General features: G+C 42.3%; 1 protein-coding gene across 1 annotated transcript in view; it reads right to left on the reverse strand.

Moving 5' to 3' along the window:
• Window positions 1–27642, reverse strand: part of aacs (acetoacetyl-CoA synthetase) — a 151302-nt gene that overhangs the window by 119346 nt on the left and 4314 nt on the right. Inside the window, exons 3-4 of the mRNA XM_041203593.1 lie at window positions 17342–17462; window positions 14078–14191 (exon numbers count right to left, since the gene is read on the reverse strand). Of these exons, the coding sequence (XP_041059527.1) occupies window positions 14078–14191; window positions 17342–17462 (235 nt within the window). The remainder of the gene's footprint in view (window positions 1–14077; window positions 14192–17341; window positions 17463–27642) is intronic.

Here is a 27642-nt window from a genome sequence, read left to right on the forward strand (position 1 = left end):
GCAGCATACTTACACAATCCAGTCCAATATTTAAACAATAAACCAACAGCTTATTAAATGGTCATGAGGGCATTTTAATAGTTTAAAATCGACTGTAGAAGTATAGAAATAATGTAAATTTTTAATGCTACAGCAACCTAAAAAATTTGTATAATGTAAACACAAAGTCATAGACTCTAAACAAATACTAGACTACTATCCCAGAGGTCATGAATCAATTTCCCGTGTAAAATTGTGATCTTATAATTCAATAAATCTGGTCATTTATGAGCAAGCACCAGAAAAATGGCAATGAAAACTGCAGACCATCATTAAAAGAAAACACTAGGATAAAAAAGCAAAAAACTGCGGATGCTGGAAATCCAAAACAAAAATAAAAATAGCTGGAAAAACTCAGCATCTGCGGAGAGGGACACAGTTAACGTTTCGAGTCCGTGTGACTCTTCAACAGAACTAAGGAAAAATAGAAAAGAGGTGAAATATAAGCTGGTTTGGGGGTGGGGGGGTGGGGGGTGGTGTGTGTGTGTGTGTGTGTGTGTGTGTGTGTGTGGTGGGACAGGTAGAGCTGGGTAGAGGGCCAGTGATAGGTGGAGATAACCAAAAGATGTCGTAGACAAAAAGACAAAGAGGTGTTGAAGGTGGTGATATTATCTAAGGAATGTGCTAATAGGTGACATTAAGGGTAGAAAGCAGGACGAGCAAGGTACAGATAGCCCTAGCGGGGGTGGGGTGGGGGGGAAGGGATCGAAATAGTTTAAAAGGTAGAGATAAAACAAAGGATGGAAATACATTTTAAAATAATGGAAATAGTTGGGAAAAGAAAAATCTATATAAATTATTGGAAAAAAGGGAGATCGGAAAGGGGGTGGGGATGGAGGAGAGAGTTCCTGATCTAAAATTGTTGAACTCAATATTCAGTCTGGAAGGCTGTAAAGTGCCTAGTCGGAAGATGAGGTGCTGTTCCTCCAGTTTGCATTGAGCTTCACTGGAACATTGCAGCAGGCCAAGGACGGACATGTGGGCATGACAGCAGGGTGGAGTGTTGAAATGGCAAGCGACAGGGATGTCTGGGTCATGCTTGTGGACAGACCGAAGGTGTTCCGCAAAGCGGTCACCCAGTCTGCGTTTGGTCTCTCCAATGTAGAGGAAACCACATTGGGAGCAGTGAATGCAGTAGACTAAATTGAGGGAAGTGCAAGCGAAATGCTGCTTCACTTGAAAGGAGTGTTTGGGCCTTTGGACGGTGAGGAGAGGGGAAGTAAAGGGGCAAGTGTTGCACCTTCTGCGGTTGCATGGGAAGGTACCGTGGCAGGGGGTTGAGGTGTAGGGGGTGATGAAGGAGTGGACCAGGGTGTTCCGGAGGGAACGATCCCTGCGGAACGCCGCCAGGAGGGGTGAAGGGAAGATGTGTTTGGTGGTGGCATCATGCTGGAGTTGGCAGAAATGGTAGAGGATGATCCTTGCAATACGGAGGCTGGTGGGGTGATAAGTGAGGACAAGGGGGCCCCTATCATGGTTCTGGGAGGGAGAGGAAGGTGTGAGGGCGGATGCGCGGGAGATGGGCCGCACACGGTTGAGGGCCCTGTCAACCACCGTGGGTGGAAAACCTCGGTTAAGGAAGAAGGAAGACATGTCAGAGGAACTGTTTTTAAAAGTGGCATCATCAGAACAGATGCGATGGAGGCGAAGGAGCTGAGAGAATGGGATGGAGTCCTTACAGGAAGCGGGATGTGAGGAAATGTAGTCGAGGTAGCTGTGGGAGTCGGTAGGCTTGTAATGAATATTGGTGGACAGTCTATCACCAGAAATTGAGACAAAGAGGTCAAGGAAGGGAAGGGAAGTGTCAGGAAGTGGCATTCCGCAGGGATCATTCCCTCTGGGACATGCTGGTCCACCCTTCCATCACCCCCTACACCTCAACCCCCTCCCACGGCACCTTCACATGCAACCGCAGAAGGTGCAACACCTGCACCTTTACTTTGTCTCTCCTCATTGTCCAAGGGCCCAAACACTCCTTTCAAGGGAAGCAGCATTTCACTTGCACTTCCCTCAATTTAGTCTACTGTATTTCCTGCTCCCAATGTGGTTTCCTCTACATTGGAGAGACCAAACACAGACTGGGTGACCACTTTGCGGAACACCTTCGGTCTGTCCGCAAGCATGACCCAGACCTCCCTGTTGCTTGCAATTTCAACACTCCACCCTGTCCTCATGTCCACATGTCCGTCCTTGGCCTGCTGCATTGTTCCAATGAAGCTCAACGCAAACTGAAGGAACAGCACCTCATCTTCCAACTAGGCGCTTTACAGCCTTCCGGACTGAATATTGAGTTCAACTATTTTAGAGCATGAACTCTCTCCTCCATCCGCACCCACTTTCCGATCTCCCTTTTTTCCAATAATTTATATAGATTTTTCTTTTCCTAACTATTTCCATTATTTTTAAATGCATTTCCATCCATTGTTTTATCTCTACCTTTTAGCCTATTTTGATCCCTTCCCCCACCCCACCCCCACTAGGGCTATCTGTACCTTGCTCGTCCTGCTTTCTACGCTTAATGTCACCTATTCCTTAGATAATATCACCACCTTCAACACCTCTTTGTCCTTTTGTCTATGACATCTTTTGGTTATCTCCACCTATCACTGGCCCTCTATCCAGCTCTACTTGTTCCACCACCACCGCCCCCCCCAAACCAGCTTATATTTCACCTCTTTTCTATTTTTCCTTAGTTCTGTTGAAGAGTCATACGGACTTGAAATGTTAACTGTGTTCCTCTCCGTAGATGCTGCCAGACCTGCTGAGTTTTTCCAGGTATTTTTATTTTTATTAAAAGAAAACAACTGGGTAACTATCAACCTTCAGGGAAGAGAGTCATGCAATATGTGGATGACCCCTAACATCCTCTGAAATTGTAAAACAATTATTATAAAACAGAACAATATTGCATTAATCCATTGGCATAGAACCAAGATTCAGAATCGGAAGCAAAACAGAATGTGCTTGAAAATCTGAGGAGGTCTGGCAGCATCTGTGGAGAGAGAATCAGAGTTAATGTTTCAAGTCCAATATGATTCTTCTTCAGAGCTGGAGAGGTAGAAATATAATGGGTTTCATGCTGCTGAAAAAGTGGGGAGGGGCACGTGGAACAAAGGGAAGATCAGGGATAGATTAGAGGGTGGGGAAGATTGAATGACAAAGATGTCATGAAACACAAGGCAAAGGGAGTTTTAGTGATAGTATTAAAGACACAAAGTTTTGGTTCAGAATAGGTGTTAATAGCAGAATAAAGGTCAGAGCTGCCTTAAAGAAAAATAGATGACCGTGGTAATAGCAATATAAAAGCCCACTTCTACCTCCTTCCTAAACTCACAAACAGGACTGTCCTGGTAGACCCATCATTTCAGCCTGTCCCTGGCCCATTGGTCTTATTTCTTCCTATCTTGACTCTTTTTCTCCCCTTGTCCAGTCTCTCCCACCTACATTCGTGATTCTTCTGGCATCCTCCACTTTTTAACAATTTCCAGTTTCCTGGCCTTAGCCACCACTTCACTATGGAGGTCCAATCCCTCTCCACCTCCATCACCAGCAGGATATTCTGAGGGCTCTCTGCTTCTTCCTTGAACGGAGGTCCAAGCAAACCCCATCCACCACCACCCCCCTCTGCCTGGCTGAATTTGTACTCCCATTGAACAATTTCTCCATTAAATTGTCTCACTTCCTCTAAATAAAATGGTATGACTATGGGTACCTACATCAGTCCTAGTTATGCCTGTCTTTTTGTGGGGAATGTGGAACATTCCTTGTTCCAGTCCTATTCAGGCCACTCCTGCAACTCTTTTTCCGGTACATTGATGATTGTACTGGTGCCGCTAACTCCAGCATAATGCCACCACCAAAGACATCTTCTCCCCTGCCAGCATTCCAAGGGTCTGTTCCCTCCACAACACCCTGGTTCACTCCTCAATCACCCCCAACAGCTCATCTCCTTCCCACAGCACCTTCTCATGCAAATCATAAAGAGGTGTAACACCTCCCCCCCTCACTGTCTGAGGCCCCAAACACTTCTACAAGTGAATTTACTTGTACTTCTTTCAATTTAGTCTACTGAATTCACAACTCAAAACATGGTCTCCCTCTTCAACAGGGAAACCAAACGCAGACTGGGTGACCACTTTGCGGAACATCTTCACTCAGTCTGCAAGCATGACCGCAACCTTCCAGTCACTTGCCATTTCAATTCACTGTCTTGCTCTCACGCTCACATTTCTGCTCCCGGGCTGCTACGATGTTCCAGTGAAGCCCAATGCAAGGTGGAGGAATAGCACTTCACCTTCCACTTAGGCACTTTAAAGCCTTCTGGACTTAACATTGAGTTCAACAACTTCAAACCATGAATGCTGTCCTCCATTTTGAATGCCCCCCTCCTCCATGTGCCTGTCTGTATCTTGTTCTTATTTTTGCTTTCAGACAGCGCTGACCTTTATTCTGCTCTTCACACCAACTCTGGACCAACACTGTGCGTCTTTAATACAATCATTACCACTCTCTTTGCCTTGTGTTCAATGACATCTTTGTCCACTTGCCCCTCCCGACTTTTTCAACAGCTTAAAATCCATCACATCCCTACCTCTCTTCAGTTTTGAAGAGGCACATTGGACTCGAAACTTTAACTCTTATCCGCTGCACAGATGCCAGACCTGTTGAATTCTTCCAGCACTTTGTTTAAATTGCAGATCTCCAGCATCCACAATATTCTGCTTTTATTCAAGACAGGACTCAGGCAATCCAGCCTAGATGAGCCTACAAAGTCCTCTTCAGCAATACCAGCAGACTGTTGCTCAAGTTGAAAGAAATGCCTCATCAAGAAACAACCTCTGTGGACATAGTTAGAATCCTATGTTTCAGCTAACATCCCAAACTCCTCAATCACAATCCCTGAGCATGTCCCTTCCTATCAGCTGGATAAAGGTGGTGTTGGCTCGTGGTGGTGGTGGTGGTTGGGGGGGGGGGGGCATAAACCAAAAGCTTGATTGCCCACACTTGGTCTTCACTTTGTAATTATCAGGTGCTGTGGGGAAACCAACAGCAACACTGTATACCACCACCACATCCATTACTACTGCATCAAGCTGGAAGATCAACCCTGGTCAAATGTAGTACAGAAAGACATGCCAGTAGTGTCACCAGGCACACAGATTGAGGCACCTACCTAGTGAAATTATAGCACAGGGTGATTTGTATGCTCAGCATCAAAAGCAGCAGGCTATCAGCATTTAGTGACTCCACAAGCAATAAATCAAAAACAAAGATCTGTAACTCCACACATCTGGAAAAGAATAGTGATAAATGAAAAGACAAACAACAGGAGGAAGAGGCTGCATGAATATCCTCAGCCACAGTGAAGCCCAGCTTGCGAATGTTTGTTTCGAACCTTCAGCCAAAAGTCCAAAGTAATTACTACTCAGCCTCTTCCTGAGATCCCCCAAGCTGTAGGTGAGAAAATCCAGCTGATTTGATATAATACATGTGATATTAAGAAGCAGCCAAGTACACTGTGGCCCCTATTTACATTCTAGCTGTAGTGCTGCAGGCCTCCACACCAGAACTATCTGGCCACCTAGTCAAGCTATTCCAGTGCAGCCATGGTACTGGTGTCTATGTAGAAGATTGCCTAGATATGTTCTTTCACAAATAGCAGAGCAAAGATAACTAATTATCACCAAAAGTCACTCCCCACCAAATCATCAATTAAATAACGAATCACTAATCACCAACTCACCCAATACTCAGTTTAGAACCATTTGGTTCCAGACCACATCACAGACTTGATCCAGACATGGACACAGGAACTGAATGCCACAGGAAGATGATCATGGCTGTCAGAAGCCAATCATCATATCCAAAGAACATCACTGCAGAGGTTTCTCAGAACACCATTTTCAACCCAACCACCTTTAGGTGAAAAACCTAAGGTAAAACCTAAGTCAATGACTTTCCCTCTGTCAGAAGGTCAGCAGCAGCACCAATGATTTTACAGTGCTCAGCTCCATTCACAACTCACCCAGCAAACAAGCAGCCAAGTCATTCTACAGCATGACCTGGGTTGACAAGCGGCAGCAAGCATTCATATCATGAAGTACAAAGCAGTGACCAGCTTGAACAAAGAAAAAGGGCCACTTGCCCATTACCTAGTCTCCCCATCATCATGGCTCCCATCCAAAATATCCAGAACTGCACTGGCCACATCAACACCATGGATGCAAAAGCAGGGCCGATGTTGTATGTCAAGTGCCTTACCTCTTGATACCGAAAATCTCATCATCATCATCTCCAAGGTATGTCACATGAGTGATGAAATCACTGGCCTTGTTATGTTTGACTGCAACACTCAAAAAGCCTGACATCATTCAGGACAAATTGGTCTGTTTGACCAGTGCCCTTGCAACTGAAAATATCCACCCTCTCCAACACTGGCAGTTTATGGCTACAGTGTGTACTGCAGCAATCTGCCATACACTTTACCAACACCTCACAGCCCCATGATCTCTCTCAAAAAGGACAAAAAGCTGCAACATCATAGCAACACCATCACCTGCAAGTTCCCCTTTACATCACACTCCATTCTCACTCGGACATTGTCAGCATCGGGTCAAATCGTGCAATTCCCTTATCGCATCAAGATCAGAAGGACTACGGTAGCTAAAGGATGTGAAAGATGCTGCATTAATGCAAATTCTTCAAGTTGGAGTTGAGGCCTATTGTTGGAAGAATTTTTGTGATTCAGGCATGTTGTCAGAGCAGTATAGTGGGATATTGCTATGCACCTGCATATTTATTGTCTATCACCACTTCTTCAGGGTACTTAAAGACGGACCACAATCAGCAAAACTCTATAGTGATACCATCCCATCAAAAGGGCCAGAGCTTTTCAAATAAGTATTTCAGGGTTTGAATTATGACCTGAAATATTAATCTATTTCTATCAGATCCATCCTTTACCCTAAATTGGCCATTTACAAATTAATTCAGAAAACCTTGTATCTTGCTGTTATCCGTCTCCCACCCTCCCCAAAAGTATATTCTTAATAACAGCAGAATTTTACAGCCGCACAAACATTGCTTACATAAGACAAACAGATCAGTCAAACCGAACATACATGTCCTGTTTAAGTGATCCTGTTTGGTACTGTGCCAACTCCGTCAGAGACAGGCTGCCTGTGTTTCCGTGGCAGGCTTTGAGTGAATACAATTAACTGCATTTCTTGACAAACTGCATACATGCATGGTCATTTACCTGTTCCAAACAATATCAGGAATATCAGATAAAACCATTTTTTAAAAATCTGTCTTTTAAAAGTTCTGAATGTGGAGATAGAGCAACTCTATGACCTATGAGTTTAAAATTGGCTGCTAAGCAGCATTAAGAAAGATTACCCTTGAGTAATGCTAGCAAGCAAGTCTGTTATTTATTTAAAACGCACACATCTTTCATCTCTGGTAATGATATAATTATGCCAGGCCAGAGAACATCAATGCTGTTAGGGCCACTCTAATCGAACCTATTTTAATGGCAACTCTAATGGATGATATACTTCAGTAACTCAGCATGCACTGTCTCCCACAACATTAGCAGAACAGCGTTACAGTGGTTCAGCAACCATGCATCAACATAAGATCAATTTTACTACTTCACTATAGTCGAGCAAAGAGGTCAGCATTTTTCTGTTACATTTATAGAATGGTTAATCATAGTACATGGGTGGTACAGTGAAATTAATCTAGCAAAATTGGTCCAGCGCGATTTTCATAATGCTAGAGATGGGGTGTTTGCAGAGGAAGGGGAAACAAGAGAACAAGACATGGAATGTTGATTTTGATTTTTCAGAACTACATTAAACTAAAGTCACCAACAGGCAATTTGTTCCATTATTTCCACAGCAAACACACAAAAAAATGCATCCTCAGTTAGCAATATAATGTAAGTAAATTATGCTGCTGTGGTCTTCATTAGGAGCTTAAGCACAAGATGCCTGCACACTTAAGCTTTATCTCGTACACAATGCCTGCAGTTTTTTTCAAGAATGCTCGTCACAGATTAACAGTTAAGTGTCTAGTGGTTGCATCATTTTAGATTAAATTACAATCCTGCACTAAAATGATCTAATGACAGACAGGCAAAAGAACAAAGGGAGTAGATATGTAGGATGGGGCCCTGTCAAGAAGGAGCTATTGGGCCTAAATTTGCTGAAAAATCACAATATAATGCATCTATAGCATACACCATTGTTACAGTGCAGAAAATCCAGGAGGTGATGCTGTCAGTGATTTAAACCCCATGATGTGGTGGGGCTTCTGCGTTGCTCCACAGAGATCCTCAAACCATTGAGCAGCTATTACAGCTCAGCCACCATTAAGGTCAATAGTGAAATTAAGTTTGTTTAATTAATACCATTGCGATCATCAGAGCCATTGACACCCTTCCAGAATGGCACCGAAAGCCTCCAAATTAGCCCAAGGACCATATTTACTGGCATAATCTCAGAATATCATTCAATTAATTGATAAGCGTTTTGGCAGCCAGGGCATATGCTGATTTTCCATGGCTGATATTTTTATATTAATATTTTTTGAGTTTGTGCATCAAGCATGGATTGAATGCAGTAATAAATTATGGTTAGGTATCACAGGCAGATCAGAAAGCCAGCCTATGGATATGGGTCCCTTCTTAACATCAATTTATATGTTTGTACCATTTCAGTATAAGCAGGAATGCTCCCTGACCAAAAAGAATAATCTGGACACTGCTGCTCTGGGATACCCACCCTCTGGCTCAATCTTCAGGCTCTAATCCGATACTCTTCAGCTCGTTGGTCGAGTTTAAAAGCATGTCAGGGCCTCAAAATCACGGGACGCAAATTGCTGCCGGAACTGTCTGGTCGGCCAGCATTTCCCCAGTCGGCCACCAACAAACCAGCCCATTGAGAGCTAATAAATATTCTTCAGAAGAAAAATAGTAATTAATCTCTGAATGGACGCTAGCTCGGTGCTGTGCAAGATCAGATTGAGTTTGGGGGCCCATAGTCACTGAACATTAAAGGCAGCTCATCAAGTTATTAAAGCAGTGAACAGAAGTTAATGGAATATTCTAGACTGTATCACAAGGGATACAGAATATAAAAGCTAAGAGATCAAAAACTTAAAATCTCAAGAGTACTCTGTGCAATAAAAGACTCCACATTCTAGGAAGGGTATTGAGATTTGAGAGAAAAGTTTAGCTCTTTTTAAATTAGTTAGCAGGATATGGTTGTCACTGGTAAGGCCAGCATTTATTGCCCATCCTAGCTGCTCTTGAGTGAGTGGTGGTGAGCCTATTTCCTGGTGAATGTGATGAGGGTACTCCCACAATGCTGTTAGATATCGTGATCCAGGATTTAACCCAGTGATGAAGGAATGGAAGGAACAGACGACCAAGTTGGGACAGTGTTTGACTTGAAGGTGATGGTTATCCCATGCTGCAATCCTTGCCCTTTCAGGTGGTGTAGGTCACGGGTTTGCGATGTGCCGCTGAAAAACTTGGCGAGTTGCTGCAGTGCATCTGTAGATGGTACACACTATAGCAACCCTGCGCCATTGGTGAAGCAACTGGGTCTTTAACATGGCAAATAGTGTGTTGTACAAGCACTGCTGTGTGTATCCTTAATGGTGCTGAGCTCCTTGAATGCTATTGCAATTGCACCCATCAGACAAATGGAGAGCATTCCATCACAGTCCTGGCTTGTGACTCCCAGGTCTTCTGAGTATCAACGCTGCCCAGCCTTTCAATTAAAAAACATCCGGCTTTTCTATTTTTCTTTCCAAAGTAATAACTTCACACTCATCCATATTATATTCCATCTGCCTTGTCCTTGCCCTCTTAATCTGTCTGTATCCTATTGCATCTTCTCACAGCTTTCTTTTCCACTCAGCTTTGCATCATCATCAAACTTGGAGATTTCATATTTCGTTTGCTCGTCAAAGTCATTGATACAGATTTTATATAACTGAGGCCTAAACACTGGGTAGCCCGCTAGTTTTAGCCTGCCAGGAAATGACTCATTTATTCCTACTGTCTGTTTTGTGCCCATCAATTAATCCTCAATCCATGCTAATATATTACCTCCAAACCATGAACCCTAATTTTGTACTGAAGAGTTCCTGCCAATCCCTCAATGTGCACTAGTAGTGTTCTTACCTTGATAAGTAATGGACATTCTTCACACTAACATGCTTTTTATTGCCCTTTAGATTTATTACTAATTTTGTCTTGTATCTCAAATTCGGCTTTCTAATTTTCTTGTTGTAACTTTTTTTTTTACATTGTTGTCATGGGGCTAAGACCTCACACTCTATTTTTATTGTATATATTGTACATACATGCATACATATACATACTTATATATCCTTATGGATAATTTCTAATATTTTCAAAACTGGACAAAGACCTTAAAATGGCTGAAGCTATGTCTGTCTGTGACCCTGAACAAAAAGAACTTTCTGGCAGTATCAAGGAAATTCGCACCTCGTTGTAATGCCCCGTCAGTGTGGGCTGCAGAGGCCAAATTCAAAACGAACTACGCAAAGGCCATCTACACTTCATAAGCTAAGCCTGGCCAACTAGAATCAATTCGTCTGCTAGGACGAAGGATCCCGCAAACTCCCTATAAGACTTAAAGGTTGGAACAATCTCAGGGACCCTGACAAAGGGATACACACCCTTTGTCAAAGCCAGAATGGAGAGGTAGGAGTCATGTGACATGACCCCCTAGCAGGTGAACCCAGTAATATCACCTTGTGCAGCTGCAAAGCTCAGTCTGCCATCTTTCCATTTACCTAGCAGCGGCACAGAAAAGGGACTCTACCAGGCTGAATAGCTGGCCCTATCTACACTGTTTTGACTGGAACTTCTGTACTATCACCTACAAGACTGATTAATCTCTGGGTTCCTACCTCATCATGGAAGTCAACTCTACTGGAAAAATGAATTATCCAGCATCAGTTCAGCCTACTGACCTCTGTGAAGAAATATATCATTGGGCTTTGATTCTGGACTCTGAGCTCAAGTGTAACAACAATTATTTTCTCTGTGTCTTTGACCTGTAAACCTCTTCTTCTCTTTTCTTCTTTTACTGTATCATTGCACAGGGGGCTAGGTTACGACTAACCCCACATTTTGTGTATGTGTAAATAAACAACCCTCTGAATTCATCCTACCTCGAGTTTGCTGTGGGGTTATCAATAGATATTGGATTACACCAAAACAGAGGAGGTGGGAAATCCGCCACCACTTATAATAGGGGGGAGCAAATCAAAACCCTTTTCTGTTTACGGATGGGTGGTGAGAGGAGAAATCAAGGCTGTTCAAATTAAGCCCCCCTTCTGTCTGTAACATTGATCTTAAAGATGACAATTAAATCTAGGACAATCACCTAATTTGATGGAACAGATCTTCCATTTATAGAAGACCATCTGCAGCAAAAGAAATCCCATTACTAACATTTTCCACAAAAGTACAATTGTGCAAGCAGAACGAGGCAAACTCCCAAAAGGAACGTTTAAGCTTTCATTTAAGTTGCAGATGGGATACTTGTGCAATGATCATCAAAACTGGACTTGGGCTGGACTGGCTGCAAAATCAAGTCTAATCCAATGAGAGAAGCTGATTTATATTAGAATATAGAATGTGTTAAGAGGCCCTACATAACCTAGTATATGATGCATTGATATAAATGTGACTAAATAACAGACTCCCCTTCGGCTACGCAGTGGTTTGAAAAACAGTCAAATTCTAATTCTTGCAGAAGAGCAATACAGTGAAACAGTTGTTCAAAATATTTCCTTCAGAGCTATGATGTCAAGTAGACCAGCCTCTATGTACCAATCACAGTGCTGAATCCAGAGGGTGTGAGCTCTGGGAATTTCTAATGAATTATTCAGCTGTAAGGAAAATTACCCAGTACAGTACCTCAACTAATTTAGTCAAAAGATACTGGAGATTCCTGAACCAGTTTTCTAGACTTCATTTTAAATTAAGACTGGTTTTGTTGTTGCCAAGTGCTTTGGAAGACAGCCAAAAATTCCCTCAGACAGCCAAGATTTAAACTAAAAGCAGGTCATCCTCACTATAAACCCTATCTGTTAATTTAATTTGTTTCAACTACACATTTATTTAACATTACCTACAGTGCTCCATGTCAAAGCTGATCAGCTGAATCAGACTGGTTTCTTTACATTATAGTGCTGCCAGTAATAGCAACTGCAATCTTAACATCAGCGCGGTCAAGTAAATGAGAGTAGCCTGCTTCGTCTGGAGGCACCATCAATCACCTGGCTCCAGGAGTGTCAGTATCCTAGCAGCAAATATAGAAGAAACTACCTGCTGCCTAGATGTAGGTGGGCGGAGAAGTAAGGGGGATCCATGCAGGGGCACAGCATTTTCAGCAACATGCAGCAAGACATGGAACAGGCTGCCCTTTCAAGTAAGACCACCTGTAAACACACTGCATCATTTGCTGAATAATTTCACCAAATGGCAGGCATCCAGTGCCTTTTTCTCTTTAAATGTACCAACTTTTACTTTCTAATTTAAGACCAGTCAGTCTAACCTCGGTGGTGGGAAAGTTACTAGAAAGAATTCTGAGGGACACGGATTAATCAGAGATAGTCAGCATGGGTTTGTTAAGGGAAGGTTGTGTTTGACAAATTTGATCGAAATTTTTGAGGAGGTAACCAGGAGTGCTGATGAGGGTTATGCATTTGATGTGGTCTACATGGACTTTAGCAAGGCTTTTGATAAGGTCACTCATGGCAGACTGGTCAAGAAAGTAAGATCCTATGGGATCCAAGACAAAGTGGCATGTTAGACCCAAAATTGGCTGAGAGGCAGGAAGTAGAGGGTGATGGTAGAGGAATGTTTGTGACTGGAAGTCTGTTTCCAGTGGGGTTCCGCAGGGCTCGCTGCTGGGGCCCTTGCTCTGTGTGGTGTACATAAATAATTTGGGCTTAAACTTAGGGGGTATGATCAAGAAGTTCGTGGATGACACAAAAATTGGCAGGAGTGGTAAATAGTGAAGAGGATAGCCGTAAACTGCAGGAGGATATTAATGGACTGGTCAGGTGGGCAGAGCAGTGGCAAATGAAATTCAACCCAGAAAAGTGTGAGGTAATACAATTATGGAGGGCTAACAGGCAAGGGATTATACTATGAATGGTAGGACCCTGGTAAGTACTGAAGATCAGATGGACCTTATTGTGCATATCCATAGATTCCCGAAGGCAGCAGGGCAGGTAGATAAGGTGGTTAAGAAGGCATATGGGATACTTGTCTTTATTAGCCGAGGCATAGAATACAAGAGCAGGGAGGTTACACTGAAACTGTATAAAACACTGGTTGTGCCACAACTGGAGTACTGCGTGCAGTTCTGGTCGCCACATTATAGGAAGGATGTGATTGCACTGGAGAGGGTGCAGAAGAGATTTACCAGGATACTGCCTGGGCTGGAGGGTCTGAGCTATGAGGAAAGATTGGATAGGCTGGGGTTGTTTTCCTTGGAGCAACGAAGGTTGAGAGGGGACCTGGTGTATAAGATTATGAGGGACATAGACAGGTGGATAGGAAAACATTTTTTTCATTAGTGGAGGGGTCAATAACTAGGGGGCATAGATTTAAGGTAAGGGGTAGAAGGCCAACAGGGGAGTTGAGGAGAAATGTTTTCACCCAGAGGGTGGTGGGAGTCTGAAACTCACTGCCTAAACGGGTGTTTGAGACAAAAACTCTTGTAACATTTAAGAAATATTCAGACATTCACTTGCGTTGCCATAGCCTCCAGGGCTATGGGCCAAGTGTTGGAAAATGAGATTAGTATCGTCAGATTTTTGTTGACTGACCCAGGCACAATGGGCTGAATGGCCTCCTTCTGTGCTGTAGACATCTATGAGTCAATGAGCTTGAAATATTGAAACATGGATTTGCCTAAAGCATTTACTTTGTTCAAACAGAAAATAAGAATGTTGATTTAGAAGTCAAATGGGTACCTACCAACAACTCTGTCACCTATCTTCACTCCCATCTTTCGGAGAGCTGCAGCGTACAAAGCCACATCTCTCTTTAGCTCTCCAAACGTCACTTTGACAATCTCCTCCTTGCCTTCCGCTGTTAAACAACAGAACACACAGGTTAAAACTCGAGAGCAGAAATCCAGTGCAAAAGTAAAACTAGCAAATCAAGCCGATAACCGAATCACATTTGGTGTGATTGAGGTTTAGAAAGAAGCATGTTTACAACATTTCGTAATTGTGCTTTTCAATGTTGAAATCTAACTAAAATTCAGATTTACAAGAGTAAACATTTATTCCATGAAAACAATTACAAGATGTCAGGATAAAGATGCATCTACTGATACTAGCACATGAACTATCACTGCACCTAAAATACTTGCAGGCCTTTTGAACAGAAAAATTAAACCTATAACTTTGAAGGTGAGTTGCGAACATAGCGCACGGTTCAATGTGTGTGTAAAAATCACTTAAATGCAATGAAATTCAAAATAGTTACCTGAAACATGGAGCTTCAATGACATGCCTGGTTAAATACAAGGCATTTTAACGGAAACTACCATAGTTAAGAGCAGAAAAAAAAGAGAAAACGTTTCGAGTCCATATGACTCTTCTTCAGAGTTCTGAAACGTTAATTGTTTTTTTTCTCTCTCCGCAGATGCTGTTAGACCTGAATTTTTCCAGCATTTTCTGTTTTTGTTTCAGATCCAGCATCCGCAGTATTTTGCTTTTACCACAATAAGAGTGCCATTTTAACATTTTGACAAAATAACTGTAACTATCCAAAATTTACTACAATGCAGCCAGGGATATGAATGTTCTCTTACACCTGAACAGAGCAAAAGAGAATGGATCCAAATTATACAATACTTTCTTCACATATAGCACATTAACTATTTCACAAATTATCATCCACTTCCCTACACCAATATAACATGTGCATGTGCACTTCTAGCTCAGAAACACGTCTGGTAAACCATTAGATTTAAAAGGCTTTCTTAATTAATTATTTGCTATATGGTCTGAAGGAGTACTCACAAAAAGCTATAGTTTGGATACTAAACAATGGACTTTGAATACAAAAACAAAAATAGCTGGAAAAACTCAGCAGGTCTGACAGCATCTGCGGAGAGGAATACAATTAATGTTTCGAGTCCGTATGACTTCATCAGAACTAAGGAAATATAGAAATGAGGTGAAATATAAGCTGGTAGAGGGGGGGTGGGACAGGTAGAGCTGGATAGAGGGCCAGTGATGGGTGGAGACAAAGAAGAGATTGCCAAAGATGTCATAGACAAAAGGACAAAGGGATGTTGACGATGGTGATATTATCTAATGAATGTGCTAATGGGGACATTAAAAGTAGAAAGCAGGACAAACAAGCGGCAGATGGACCTAGTGGGGGTGGAGATGCGGGGAGGGATTGAAATGGGCTAAAAGGTGGAAATAAAACAATAGATTTTAAAATGGGTGGGAAAAGAAAAATATATTTAAAAAATATATATAAAAAATATAAATTATGGGAAAAGGGGAATCGGAAAAGGGGTGGGGATGGAGGACAGAGTTCATAATTTGAAGCTGTTGAACGCAATGTTAAGTCCGGAAGGCTGTTGAGTGCCTAATCGAAAGATGAGGTGCTGTTCCTCCAGTTTGCATTGAGCTTCACTGGAACATTGCAGCAGGCCAAGGACAGACATGAGAGCAGGGTGGTGTGTTGAAATGGCAAACGACAGGGAGGTCCGGGTCATGCTTGCAGACAGACCGAAGGTGTTCCGCAAAGCAGTCACCCAGTCTGCGTTTGGTCTCTTCAATGTAGAGGAGACCGCATTGGGAGCAGCGAATGCAGTAGACTAAATTGAGGGAAGCACAAGTGAAGTGCTGCTTCACTTGAAAGGAGTGTTTGGGCCTTTGGACGATGAGGAGAGGGGAAGTAAAGGGACAAGTGTAACACCTTCTGCAGTTGCATGGGAAGGTGCCGTGGGAAGGGGTTGAAGTGTAGGGGGTGATGGAAGAGAGGACCAGGGTGTCCTGGAGGGAATGATCCCTGCGGAATGCTGCCAGGGGGGTGAAGGGAAGATGGGTTTGGTGGCATCATGCTGGAGTTGGCGGAAATGGCGGTGGATGATCCTTTGAATGCGGAGGCTGGTGGGATGATAAGTGAGGACAAGGGGGACCCTATCATGGTTCTGGGAGGGAGAGGAAGGTGTGGGGGCGGATGCACGGGAGATGGGCCGCACACGGTTGAGGGCCCTGTCAACCACCGTGGGTGGAAAACCTTGGTTAAGGAAGACATGTCAGAGGAACTGTTTTTGAAAGTGGCATCATCAGAACAGATGCGACGGAGGCGAAGGAACTGAGAGAATGGAATGGAGTCCTTACAGGAAGCGGGGTGTGAGGAACTGTAGTCGAGGTAGCTGTGGGAGTCGGTAGGCTTGTAATGAATATTGGTGGACAGTCTATCAGCAGAAATTGAGACAGAGAGGTCAAGGAAGGGGAGGGAAATGTCAGTGATGGACCACGTGAAAATGATGGAGGGGTGGAAATTGGAAGCAAAATTAATAAATTTTTCCGGGTCCAGACGAAAGCATGAAAAGGCGTCGAAGCAGTCATCGATGTACCGGAGAAAGAGTTGTGGGAGGGTGCCTGAGTAGGACTGGAACAAGGAATGTTCCACATACCTGATAAAGAGGCAAGCAGAACTGGGGCCCATAGCCACACCTTTCTGATGAAGAGTCATACAGACTCGAAACGTTAACTGTATTCCTCTCTGCAGATGCTGTCAGACCTGCTAAGTTTTTCCAGCTATTTCTGTTTTCGTTTGGACAGCAGTGGTTGAAGGTTTGGAGGGGGGGGGGGGGGCGGTGCGTGAGGTTCTTGTCTGCCAAATGCACATCACAAATATACTGTTAGCGATTTTGTAGCCTGGACATTTTGCTTGATTACCTTTAGGGAATTGGAAAACTTTAGTACAGAATTTGCCCCTCAGCAGGTTGAATAGGTGGAATAGAGTTATGACAGGACAGATTGTACATGTTCTGTGGAGCAAGCAGACTTTTGGCAGGGTACGTGGCAGGGAAGAATGGCTTTTTCTCGTTCCATGTGTCATGGTACTAAAAGCAAAAATGAGCGAGAGTTTGTCTTTGCTCTGATAAAAAACCCGCCACATTTCTAAACAAGACTCCATTCAAGGAGAGAAATAATCCCTCCACTCCACTCACCCCAAATCACGAAGCAATAAAACACTTACATGCTGAATAAAGAGCCACTTTGTCATCATCTTTATGCTTCAGAAGATTTTCTGCATAGTTTAATCTACTTCCTTTGAACCATTCGGGGACATCTGCAATTCCTTTTGTCCTGTCAATCACCTGGAGGCAACATCACCAATAAGAGTTTGATTTTTTGTTTCTTCTTGGCAATGACCTAGATAGCTCATCTATTGTATGACTCATTTTCAGTTAAGCCCACGGCTAAGATTGTGGTTTTAACAGTATTTTTAACTGAAGGGAAACAGAAAGAAGATGAAAAATCACCAAAAGCAGGCTGTTAGATTGATATTTTATTAGCAGCTTACTCCATTCAAGAACTGAAATGGTAGTATTTGACCTTAAATGTTATGAAGCATTTAGAACATGTTAATTTACAATTGATACACAAATTCCTCATATTTTATGCAAGACCACAAGTTTAAAATAATTTCATGTTACTAGAGGTCCAGTCATATGTAATTCAGAGTCCTAATAAAAGGATTGGTAACACACTTCTACCAATAGCATCTCACAACAACAATGTGCAAACTAAAAACTACAATAGCTATGATTGAAAAAAAAAAAATAACCCATCTCTCCAAATGAATTTAAAGCATGAACTGAATTTCACAGTTGCTCCATTTGAAAGCTTTTGCTCTCAGTTTAGGAGATGGCCTGAATCCCCAATTTTGTTGGTGCTTTCTACCTCTTCTCGAAGTATCAATTCAACTATACAATCTGCAAATTCTTGATTTTAAACACCCAAGTTTTCTTTCTAACTTAAGAACTTAATTATACAGCTGTTAATAGGCCAGTTTGGGCTGCATAAATTTTAGGAATGTGTTGCAGATAAGCCAGCGGAGGTGTGGTAGTCATGTATAGATTGCAGAAATGGCCAGTTTTTAAGGCCAATTATAGGGACTGCAACAAAGGTTCACAAGACTGATTCTTGGGATGAGTCGACTGTCCACTAATCTAACATCATGCATAGTTCTACAGTTGTATACAAAGTGTGGCAACTGCTTGGCTTTCTTCACGTTTAGCACATTAACTAGCACAGAAATTATCAACAATCTCCTACACCAATAATGAATGTGCATGTGCACTTCTGGCTCAGGAAATGCTTCAGGTAAACCATTAGCTTTATAAGGGTTGTGAACTTTTAGAACTCTACCACAAAGAGCTACGGACACTCAGTCATCGAATATATTTAAGGCAGACATCAACAAATTTTTGGATACTAAACAAGTCAAGGGATATAGAGCGGGAAGGTATAACTGAGGTACATCAGCCTTGATCTTGCTGAATGGCGAAGGAAGCTCAGAGGAGGGAGTTGGGGGGCGGTGGGGGGGGGGGGGGGGGTGTTGCTGAATGAGCTACTCCTGCTCCTATTTTTATTATGTTATTAGCATTTTCTCTTAAATTTTCGCATATTTTAGCTTTGCACAAATAAAAGTCCAATAGCATATTGCTCGTCCTGCTTTCTACCCTTAATGTCCCCATTAGCACATTTCTTAGCTAATATCACCACTATCAACACCTCTTTGTCCTTTTGCTTATGACATCTTTTAGCTATCTCCACCTATCACTGGCCCTCTATCCCATCCCCTCTTAAACCAGTTTATATTTCACCTCTTTTCTATTTTTCCTTAGTTCTGATGAAGAGTCATTTGGACTCAAAACGTTAACTGTCTCCCTCTCCCCAGATGCTGTCAGACCTGCTGAGTTTTTCCAGGTATTTTTGTTTTTGTTCTAGATTTCCAGCATCCGCAGTATTTTGCTTTTAGCATCTTCCCATCATTCTTCAAATGGTTGCTTCAACTACCTAACCAGAACTGTTCCTTTTGAATAAATGGGCTAAACGAATCATTTGTAAGCTGAAATAAATGCAACATATTTGGCCTCCCTCATTGATTTTGGGCATCAACATGCATGGACACAATTATTGGCCAAAAAGAAAATCAGAAACATGTTTCACTTGTAAGTAGGTATCTGTCACATGGCTATGGCAGTGTAGTGGTTATGTTACTAGACCAGTAAACAGCAGCCTGAACTAATACTGAGAGTTCAATTTGAATCCAGTATAAAAATAGCAAAGCTACTATCAGCAAGTGACCATGAGCTTTGAATTGTTCTAAAAACCCAACTGGTTTACTAATGTCTTTTAGGGAAGGCCAGCTGCCAACCTTACCCAGTCTGACCTGAGATTCCAGTCCCACACCAACTTGATTAGCTCTTAACTGCCCTCTGATGTGACCTAGCAAGCAAACTCAGTTGTATCAATCTGCTACTAGCTATTCTAGAAGGCTCACCACAATCTTAAAACAACTTGAGGTGGGCAATTTTTAAAAAATGATTCTCACATTCACTGACAGAAGCATTGTAAATTATAAGAATGCCCAGCTAATTAAATGCAAGATAAAATCTTTGAAAATTTCACTGGTTTTACATCTAGTTCATGCTAGAACATCTTTTAAAAATACAATATCCTTTAATATCATGATTTTATAAAGTGCCAACACCTTCTAATGCCCCTTTGTATCAGCTATTAGAACACTAGGGTACTACATGCTGACCAGTCCTCCGGTATTATATGGTTTGCAGCCTTTACACAGTAAGCCATCCAAGCTTGGGATGCAACCTCATGGGAATCTCACGTTAAAAGAAAATAAAAAGGATTGTAAAGGTAACTTCCTACAAGCCATCACAACATTTTTCCTGACACAATATATGGAGATTCAGAGTGTGTTGGAAGGGAACCATGGACAGATCCCAAGTGTCGTCATTGACTGTACAGTTTGATGACTGAATGCCCATCGCAATCTGATACAAAACAAAAAGGACTCAAATTTAAATGTCCTTTTGTTACCCCATCTCACTTTTTTAAGGTTTGCTCGTCCGTTCAACTTGGAATTCCAGCTGCAAATTAATAATAAAGTTCAGTTCCTACCTGTAGGTTTGAGCTCTTGTTCTTCATTCCTGTCTGGTGCTACACATACTGGCTTTGTCTTTTGTGAGCATTTCAATTGTACTTAATATTCCTTCCCCTCATGTCCCACCACCCAACATTCTGTTGATCTAAACAATGTATTTCACACTCTCCCCACCAGAGGCTCCCAGTGCAGATGTTTTCTCCCCAGCTATTCTTGGATTCTGTTCCTAGAATTTAATTTTAAAGTAACATAATATATTATTTTTAATATTTTTAGAAAAACAGAAAGACGCACTTATATAGTGCCTTGCACAACCTCATGAAGTTCTAAAATGCTTTACAATGAATTAATTACTTTGAAGTGTAATCAGTGTTGCAACGCAGGAATTAGAATTAGAATTGCAGAAGGGCTTACTACAGTGAGACAAGTTTGCACAGGCAATTTCTATTATACATGTGGACATAGGATTTTATAATGGAGAAAATTAACAGGAATGCATGCAGAGAACTGTTATACTTGATCTTCTAAGGCATTGCAATTGAACAATCAAGACCAAGAACAGAATTCAGGTCAAATAGGGCTAGAGGCTAGTATTCACAACACCACTTGCCATCAGCCATCATTTGAAAGTATACATTTTAGTTTGAAAGTTTTTTCCCCCCATTAATAAATCCCAGCATGTAATTCTCCTGCCCCAGAGTCAGATGTCTTACAGGCTTTCAAACCAATATTCAGAGTTTGCATCCTTGTCAAGCGACTCCTGAAGCTCGTCCATCACTCACTCACTGAGGTTGCGCTCATGCCACTGGATCATCTCCGGAACCCAACCTTCAGGCCCTCCTCTGTTCTCCATTGCGGATCAAATATTGTGTAGACCCCACCCAACTCAGCATCAAACCAATCTTGGGACATTTTGCCCCCTCCCCCATTGAGCAATCATACTTATTACTCCCAACTGAGCAATAAATGAGCCCCAGGTACAGCCTTCCAACCTTCAGCTGAAAGCACAATCACTTGGCGAAGTAACGGTCACCTTCTCCAACCAGGCAGCCTAAAAAACTTCCCCTACCCCCAAAAAGCAGGAAAAATGTTCCCTCCACAGAAGTTCTCCTCCTTTTCTTCTCCCCTCCCCCTAAGCTTCTTCCCTTCCTCTTTCCCCTCATTTCCACCCAAAGCCCACCCTCCTCATCCCATCTTCTCCTTCCATCTGTCTTCTCCCACACCCTTTCGCCTCTCCTCCACCAGGGTCCAGTTACTTCTCCAGCCCCATTTGACCCAAATCCTGTACTTGGTCTTGACTGCTCGGCTGCAATGTCACAGGAGATCAAGTATAACAGCTCAATGCCTGCACACATTCCTGCCAATTTTTTCTGTTATGAAATCCTATGTCCACATGTATAATAGAAAGTGCCTGTCCATTATATACCAGTTGATTGTTATCGGCATTACAAATAGAAAACTTGTCTCACTGTAGTAAGCCCTCCTGCCATTAGAATTCTAATTCCTGCATTGCAACATTGATTACACTTCAAAGTAATTAATTCATTGTAAAGCACTTTGGGATTGTTCTATTGTACTATTGTCGTTGACATCTTTTGATGATCTGCTTCTATCACTGCTTGTTTGTCCCTACAACCACACCCCCCCCCCCTCCACCTCTCTGTCTCTCTATCTCTCCGCCCCCCACACACACACCTTAAACCAGCTTATATTTCAACTCTTTCCTGGACTCGAACTCAAGTTCTGTCGAAGGGTCATGAGGACTCGAAACGTCAACTCTTTTCTTCTCCGCCGATGCTGCCAGACCTGCTGAGTTTTTCCAGGTAATTCTGTTTTTGTTTTACCATATAAATCCAAGTGTTTCAGTTTTTCTTAAAATATTGAAGATGACATAATGTATTTAAAATGAGATTGAACTAAATCTGCGCATCCTGGTCTAACTATTCACCTGCTGCTTCACTTGAAGACTACACTTGATCTTAGTTTCCTATCTGTAATGCCGATAACAATCAACTGGTATATAATGGACAATTTTACATAGCCTGCTCACTTCCAGTTGTTACAATTGTTGGTCAGATTTTTGTATTCACGCTTGCTACTGTACAATGCTGTGTCAACATATCTAATTCAACTTTACTATATTGACTGTAACAGTGTAGCTACCACCAGTTATGACAGTATAATCCACTATTTACAAGGCACTAGTCAGGAGTGAGATGGAATACTCTCAACTTGCCTGGATGAGTGCCGCTCCAACAACACTCAAGAAGCTTGACACCATCCAGGAAAAAGCAGACCACTTGATTAGTACCCCATCCATCACCTTAAACATTTACTCCCTCCACCACTGACGAACAGTGGCAGCAGTGTGTACCATCACAAAATGCACTGCAGCAACTCACCAAGGCTCCTGTGACAGCACCTTCCAAACCCACGACACAAGTGCCTCAAAGGACAAGGGGAGCAGGCACATGGGAACACCACCACCACCACCAAGTTCTCCTCAAGATCACTCACCATCCTGACTTGGAACTATATCGTCTTTCCTTCACTAGTGCTGGGTCAAAATGCTGGAACTCCCTTCCTAACAGCATTGTGGGTGTACCTATACCAGATGGGCTGCAGCGGCTCAAGTCAGCTCACCAGCACTTTCTCAAGGCAACTGGGGATGGGCAACAAATGCTGGCCTAGCAAATGACGCCCACATCCCGTGAAAGAATTTTTTAAAAGTTGCAGGCTCTGACCACTGAGATGGCATTGTGGATCAAATTTCTGTTGTTCTTTCCCAGCTCTGTCATGATTTTGTGTTTACAAAATTCATCAGTTGACCTTGGGCAATTTACTGCTAATGGTTATATTTTGCCATTAGGAAGTTATAATTTTCTAACTCCTTAAATGCACTAGATAACATTTAAAAGTTTGCACTTAAAAACTAAGATTATCCTTTGCAAATAGCCTCTCAATAAACAGTGTTTTGTCTTTTCTTTTTCGAAATTCTTATTGCTATGATAATCAAAACTGATTCTTGGAAATTTTTAAACATTTATTTTCCCTCTTTCAGGAGTTTCCAATTGGTTGCTTCTCTCCACTAATCTCCTAACTGTATCTTGATTTTAACAGAACAATTCCTAACATCCTGGATCATGAATATCTAACTAATCAAATTTTTAAAAAGGACTGGTCAATCAATCATAAATTGAATCAATTGCACAGCATTATCGTTGAATTAGCCCCTTCTCCATTGTAATAATCTTGGTACAGGGATTCAAACTGCAGTTCGTCTTTTTTAAGCAGCTTACTTAAGAAGAACAGCCATTAAATCAAAGGTCAGGGGAATCCAGGGGGCGGGGGAGTGTGTGGTGGTAGTCTGGAGGTCATGTGGTGGGGGGGCCCAGAAGGGCCGGGGACTTAGTGTCAGATGGGGGTGGGGGAGGTGGGGTTGTTGGAGGTCGGGTGGGGGATTGGGGGGTGCGGGGGTGTCCCATGGGGTCAGTCTGGGTCTTTATAATAGTTTTATTCCTTCTAACTTTTTCTGGGTAACTATTGGTATAACCCCTGCAGAACCATCCAAAGTTTGCAATTTAAATCGCATTTTCAGACGGCTCCCAATGCAGCATAATTATCCAGAGGAAGTTAGGGAAATTGCCGTGCAAACCCTTGCCTGAGAAGTTGCAGAGGGATTCGCCAGCACATTGCTGGGGTACTCTGCAAATCCAATGTTACAGTCCAATCTGTTTTAGTGATGTTGGTTGAGTGATAAATATTGGCCTGGACAGTCCTGCTCTTCTTTGCAGTAGCGCCCTGGGATCTTTTGATTCCAGCGAGGGGGCAGACGGAACCGTGATTTAGCATCTCAAAAAAAGACGGCACCTCCAACAGTGCAGCACTCACTCAGAACTGCACTGCACTGAAGTGTTGGCCTAGATTGTGTTCAGTTCAAGTCTCTGGAGCGGGACCTGAACCCACAACCTTCTCAGAAGTAAGAGCCCACTGATTTCTGAGCAGCTTTGTTGCTGCAATTAGTCAATGCTTCAAAGTCAGTTTGCAAGCTGAAAGCAAGAATAAACAAAAAGAATTGGGTCTCCCAGAAAACTATGAATTAAAAAAATGATAATTTAATTCTATAACACTGACTGCCACGTGCTGAACGATTCAATTTCAACCTATCACATTCAAAAGTAATTGATATCAATAAACTTACGATATGCTTGGCTATAATACATCTTAAACTTCGCCTATAAACTATATGTAAAAATTTAAAATACGATTTCCAAAGAACATATCAATTTTGAATTCACCTTTCTCATCGGATCCACCATTAGAAAATCAGCCTACCACATCAGGCACCACAACTCAACAGCTTAATTCAGTGCCCAAGAACTGCTCCATTAATCTTTCCGTTCAAGGCAGGAATGCAGTGACTGATGATAAACATTGCCGCCCTTCATAAGCTCAGAAAAACATAGCCCCAAGGACTTGAACACTAGCTTAAGGCTTAGAGCTACACTTGTGCCTCTTCTTCAATTTACATCAGAGTGATCATTTTTATATAGCACTTCTGCAATAACACTTTGTTGCAGGGCACTGTTTTGAGAATAGGCATACTACCCTTAAAAGACTATGAAGTTACAGCATTCCACAAACAAACCCCATCCAAGGTCAGCTGCAAATATAAATATAGGTATAGGTCATATTCAACCCCTTTGCTCACCCAAAGTATAAACGATTTACAGCCCATAATTTGTTTATATATTTCTTTCTGAAGTAACATAGCCTAAGAGGAACCAGGAAACCAGAAGCATGCATAAACTCCAAAGCAGATACTACAAAGAGATACAAGAAGAATTTGGGGTCAGTACTGTTTGATGCAATACAGATTTGGCTATGCAAAATATAAAGAAAAGATCAATCAAGCCATTATCCTAGTCAAGTGACCTGTACAGCCCAACTAGTGACATATGACAGATTACTCAAATGAAACACTTGCTCACTGTTGGAGATGCACTGCAAAGTCCTCCCATTCCTTGACCAGTTTGCCCTTCCTGCCCTACAGACCTCAAGAAAGTCCTGAATGCTTCCATGGGAGGGGGGAGGAAAAAAGGGGAAGAGAGAGACGGAGGTAGAAACATGCCACACATCTCAACTAAAATAAGGTCTCAAAAATGGGTCTCCAAAACATTTTAGTATCTCATTTCATGATGCGTCAATTTCTGTGTACATCTGCCAGTTTCCTTATTAACGAAGGCCATTATCAAGAGTAAAATGCCAATGGCTGATATAAAATGCACCCTTCCCATCCACCAAGGAGCTAACATACTCATTTCCTAGAAATTTCCAACAGCAGAAATTAAATTCCATACCATAATCCACACTATTTAGTGAAAAACCAGGAGTTCTCCTTTCCCACACTAATTATACATGGAAACACATCGAGTCTACAGCATAGAAACAAGCCAAATGACCCAAATGCTGACATTTATACTCCACATGAGTCTTCACCCACCCGTCTTCGACTAACCCTGCCAGCATATCTTTCTATTTCTTTCTCCATTACATACTTAGGTAAATTCCTTTTAAGTACATCTATACTATTCACCTCAATGTCTGCAATATCTGGTAGCAAGTTCCACATTCTTACCATTGGGTTTCTCTTACATTCCCTATTGGATTTATTGGTTACCAGCTTATATTTACAGATATACAACAAGTGGCTAAAGGTATTCTAAATACCCTATCTGTATTAATCAAATTCACTGCTAGATATTTTTGTAAAAAATTAAGTCACTCTTAGCAACCTGCAACTCACATTTAGTAACACATGACAATATGGTTAAAGCAATGTGATTTCTCTTAAATTTATATAGGGCTACGGGCCAGGTGCTGGAAAATGGGATTAGAATAGAGAGGTGCTTGATGGCTGGTATGGACACAATGGGCCGAAGGGTCTGTTTCTGTGCTGTGACTCTATATTTCAAGATTAGAAAAGGGCAGAAGTTGCATTAGTATCTGCAGCAGGCATTGATAACCATAGGTAGAGCCTTTTGATATCATTCACTATATCATAGGTTTGTGAAAACTGCATTTGCTCCATCAATACCCAATCAAGTTGTCTTTACAGAACTGTATCAACATTCAAACCTACTGGAAGCCTGAGTCAGATATCTGCTAGGCCCAAGCAGTGCAGATGTAAGCACATCCACTCATCAAATATTTATGGGTTCTACATACCCTGACATACAGCTTTACTCAGATCAGCTGTTCATCAGTGAACAATCGGAAGTGCATTTAAACTCCAACAACTAATTTCTAAATTCATTCACCCACTAATATAGAATCACCACCGTCAACACCTCTTTGTCCTTTTGTCTATGACATCTTTTGGCAATCTCCACCTATCACTGGCCCTCTTTCCAGCTCTACCTGTCTCTCTCTCTCTCTCTCTCTCTCTCTCCACCCCCCCCACCCCCCCCCCCCTCCCTCCCTCCCTCCCTCTCAACCTTCTCCGCCTTAGTTTCCTCCTTAAAAGTATGCACTATTTCTCCAGTGATAAGGCTGTTCACTCAACTGCTTCCAGCCACTGGTGCAGGCAAGTCAACGTGTGCCAGTGTCGGTCCCAAAGCCGGGTAAATGGGAAAGCTTGGCAATGGGAAAGAAATCCAGCTGTAAAACCATCTGCCAAATCCATATGACAGTTGATATGGATGGAAATAGCACCCATGTTAAGGCTCGTCCTGCAAGCAACACATAGGGTCCCTGCCCACACCCTGTGAGGAATGGGCAAGGGTTGCCATCCAATGGACAAGAATGGCTAAAGAAGGAAACTTGAAGGAGAAGTGAAAAAATAACTAAATTCAAAATAGCCTGACAGGTAGAAACAGGGAAATAAGTGATCAGAATGGTGAGAAAAGGAATACAAATCATGAGACTCCAGGAAACAAAGTGGAAGAGCAGCAAAGCAAGAGGAATTGATAGTGGATGTAAACTTTATGATCATGAGCGGGGTGGGAGAAGAAATGGTGTTGGAATCGTACCAAACGAGGAAGTGAAGGGCAAAATGTTGGCAGTGGATAGAATCAAAGTAAAGTTAGAAATCGGGGGTGAATTGTGGAACACAGAGCAGATGTGGACCAGAGGAGAAAGAAGAATTCTTGGAACAGATGAACTACACAATTCAAATACCAAGCAGTGTTGGGCTAGAGCTGGCAGCTGGCCCAAATGGACATATGGGGAGAGAAAGAGCAGGATACGACAGTCCAAAAAGGAATACAAAGAAAGTGGTTGCTTAGAGAAAGATCCCTGGCCATGGAAGAAATATATGAAAGTCTAGATACCAAAGGGGGACAAAAACATACATTCAGAATAGCTAG

This window comes from Carcharodon carcharias, chromosome 13, assembly GCF_017639515.1.
Source record: "Carcharodon carcharias isolate sCarCar2 chromosome 13, sCarCar2.pri, whole genome shotgun sequence".
Lineage (NCBI taxonomy): Eukaryota > Metazoa > Chordata > Chondrichthyes > Lamniformes > Lamnidae > Carcharodon > Carcharodon carcharias.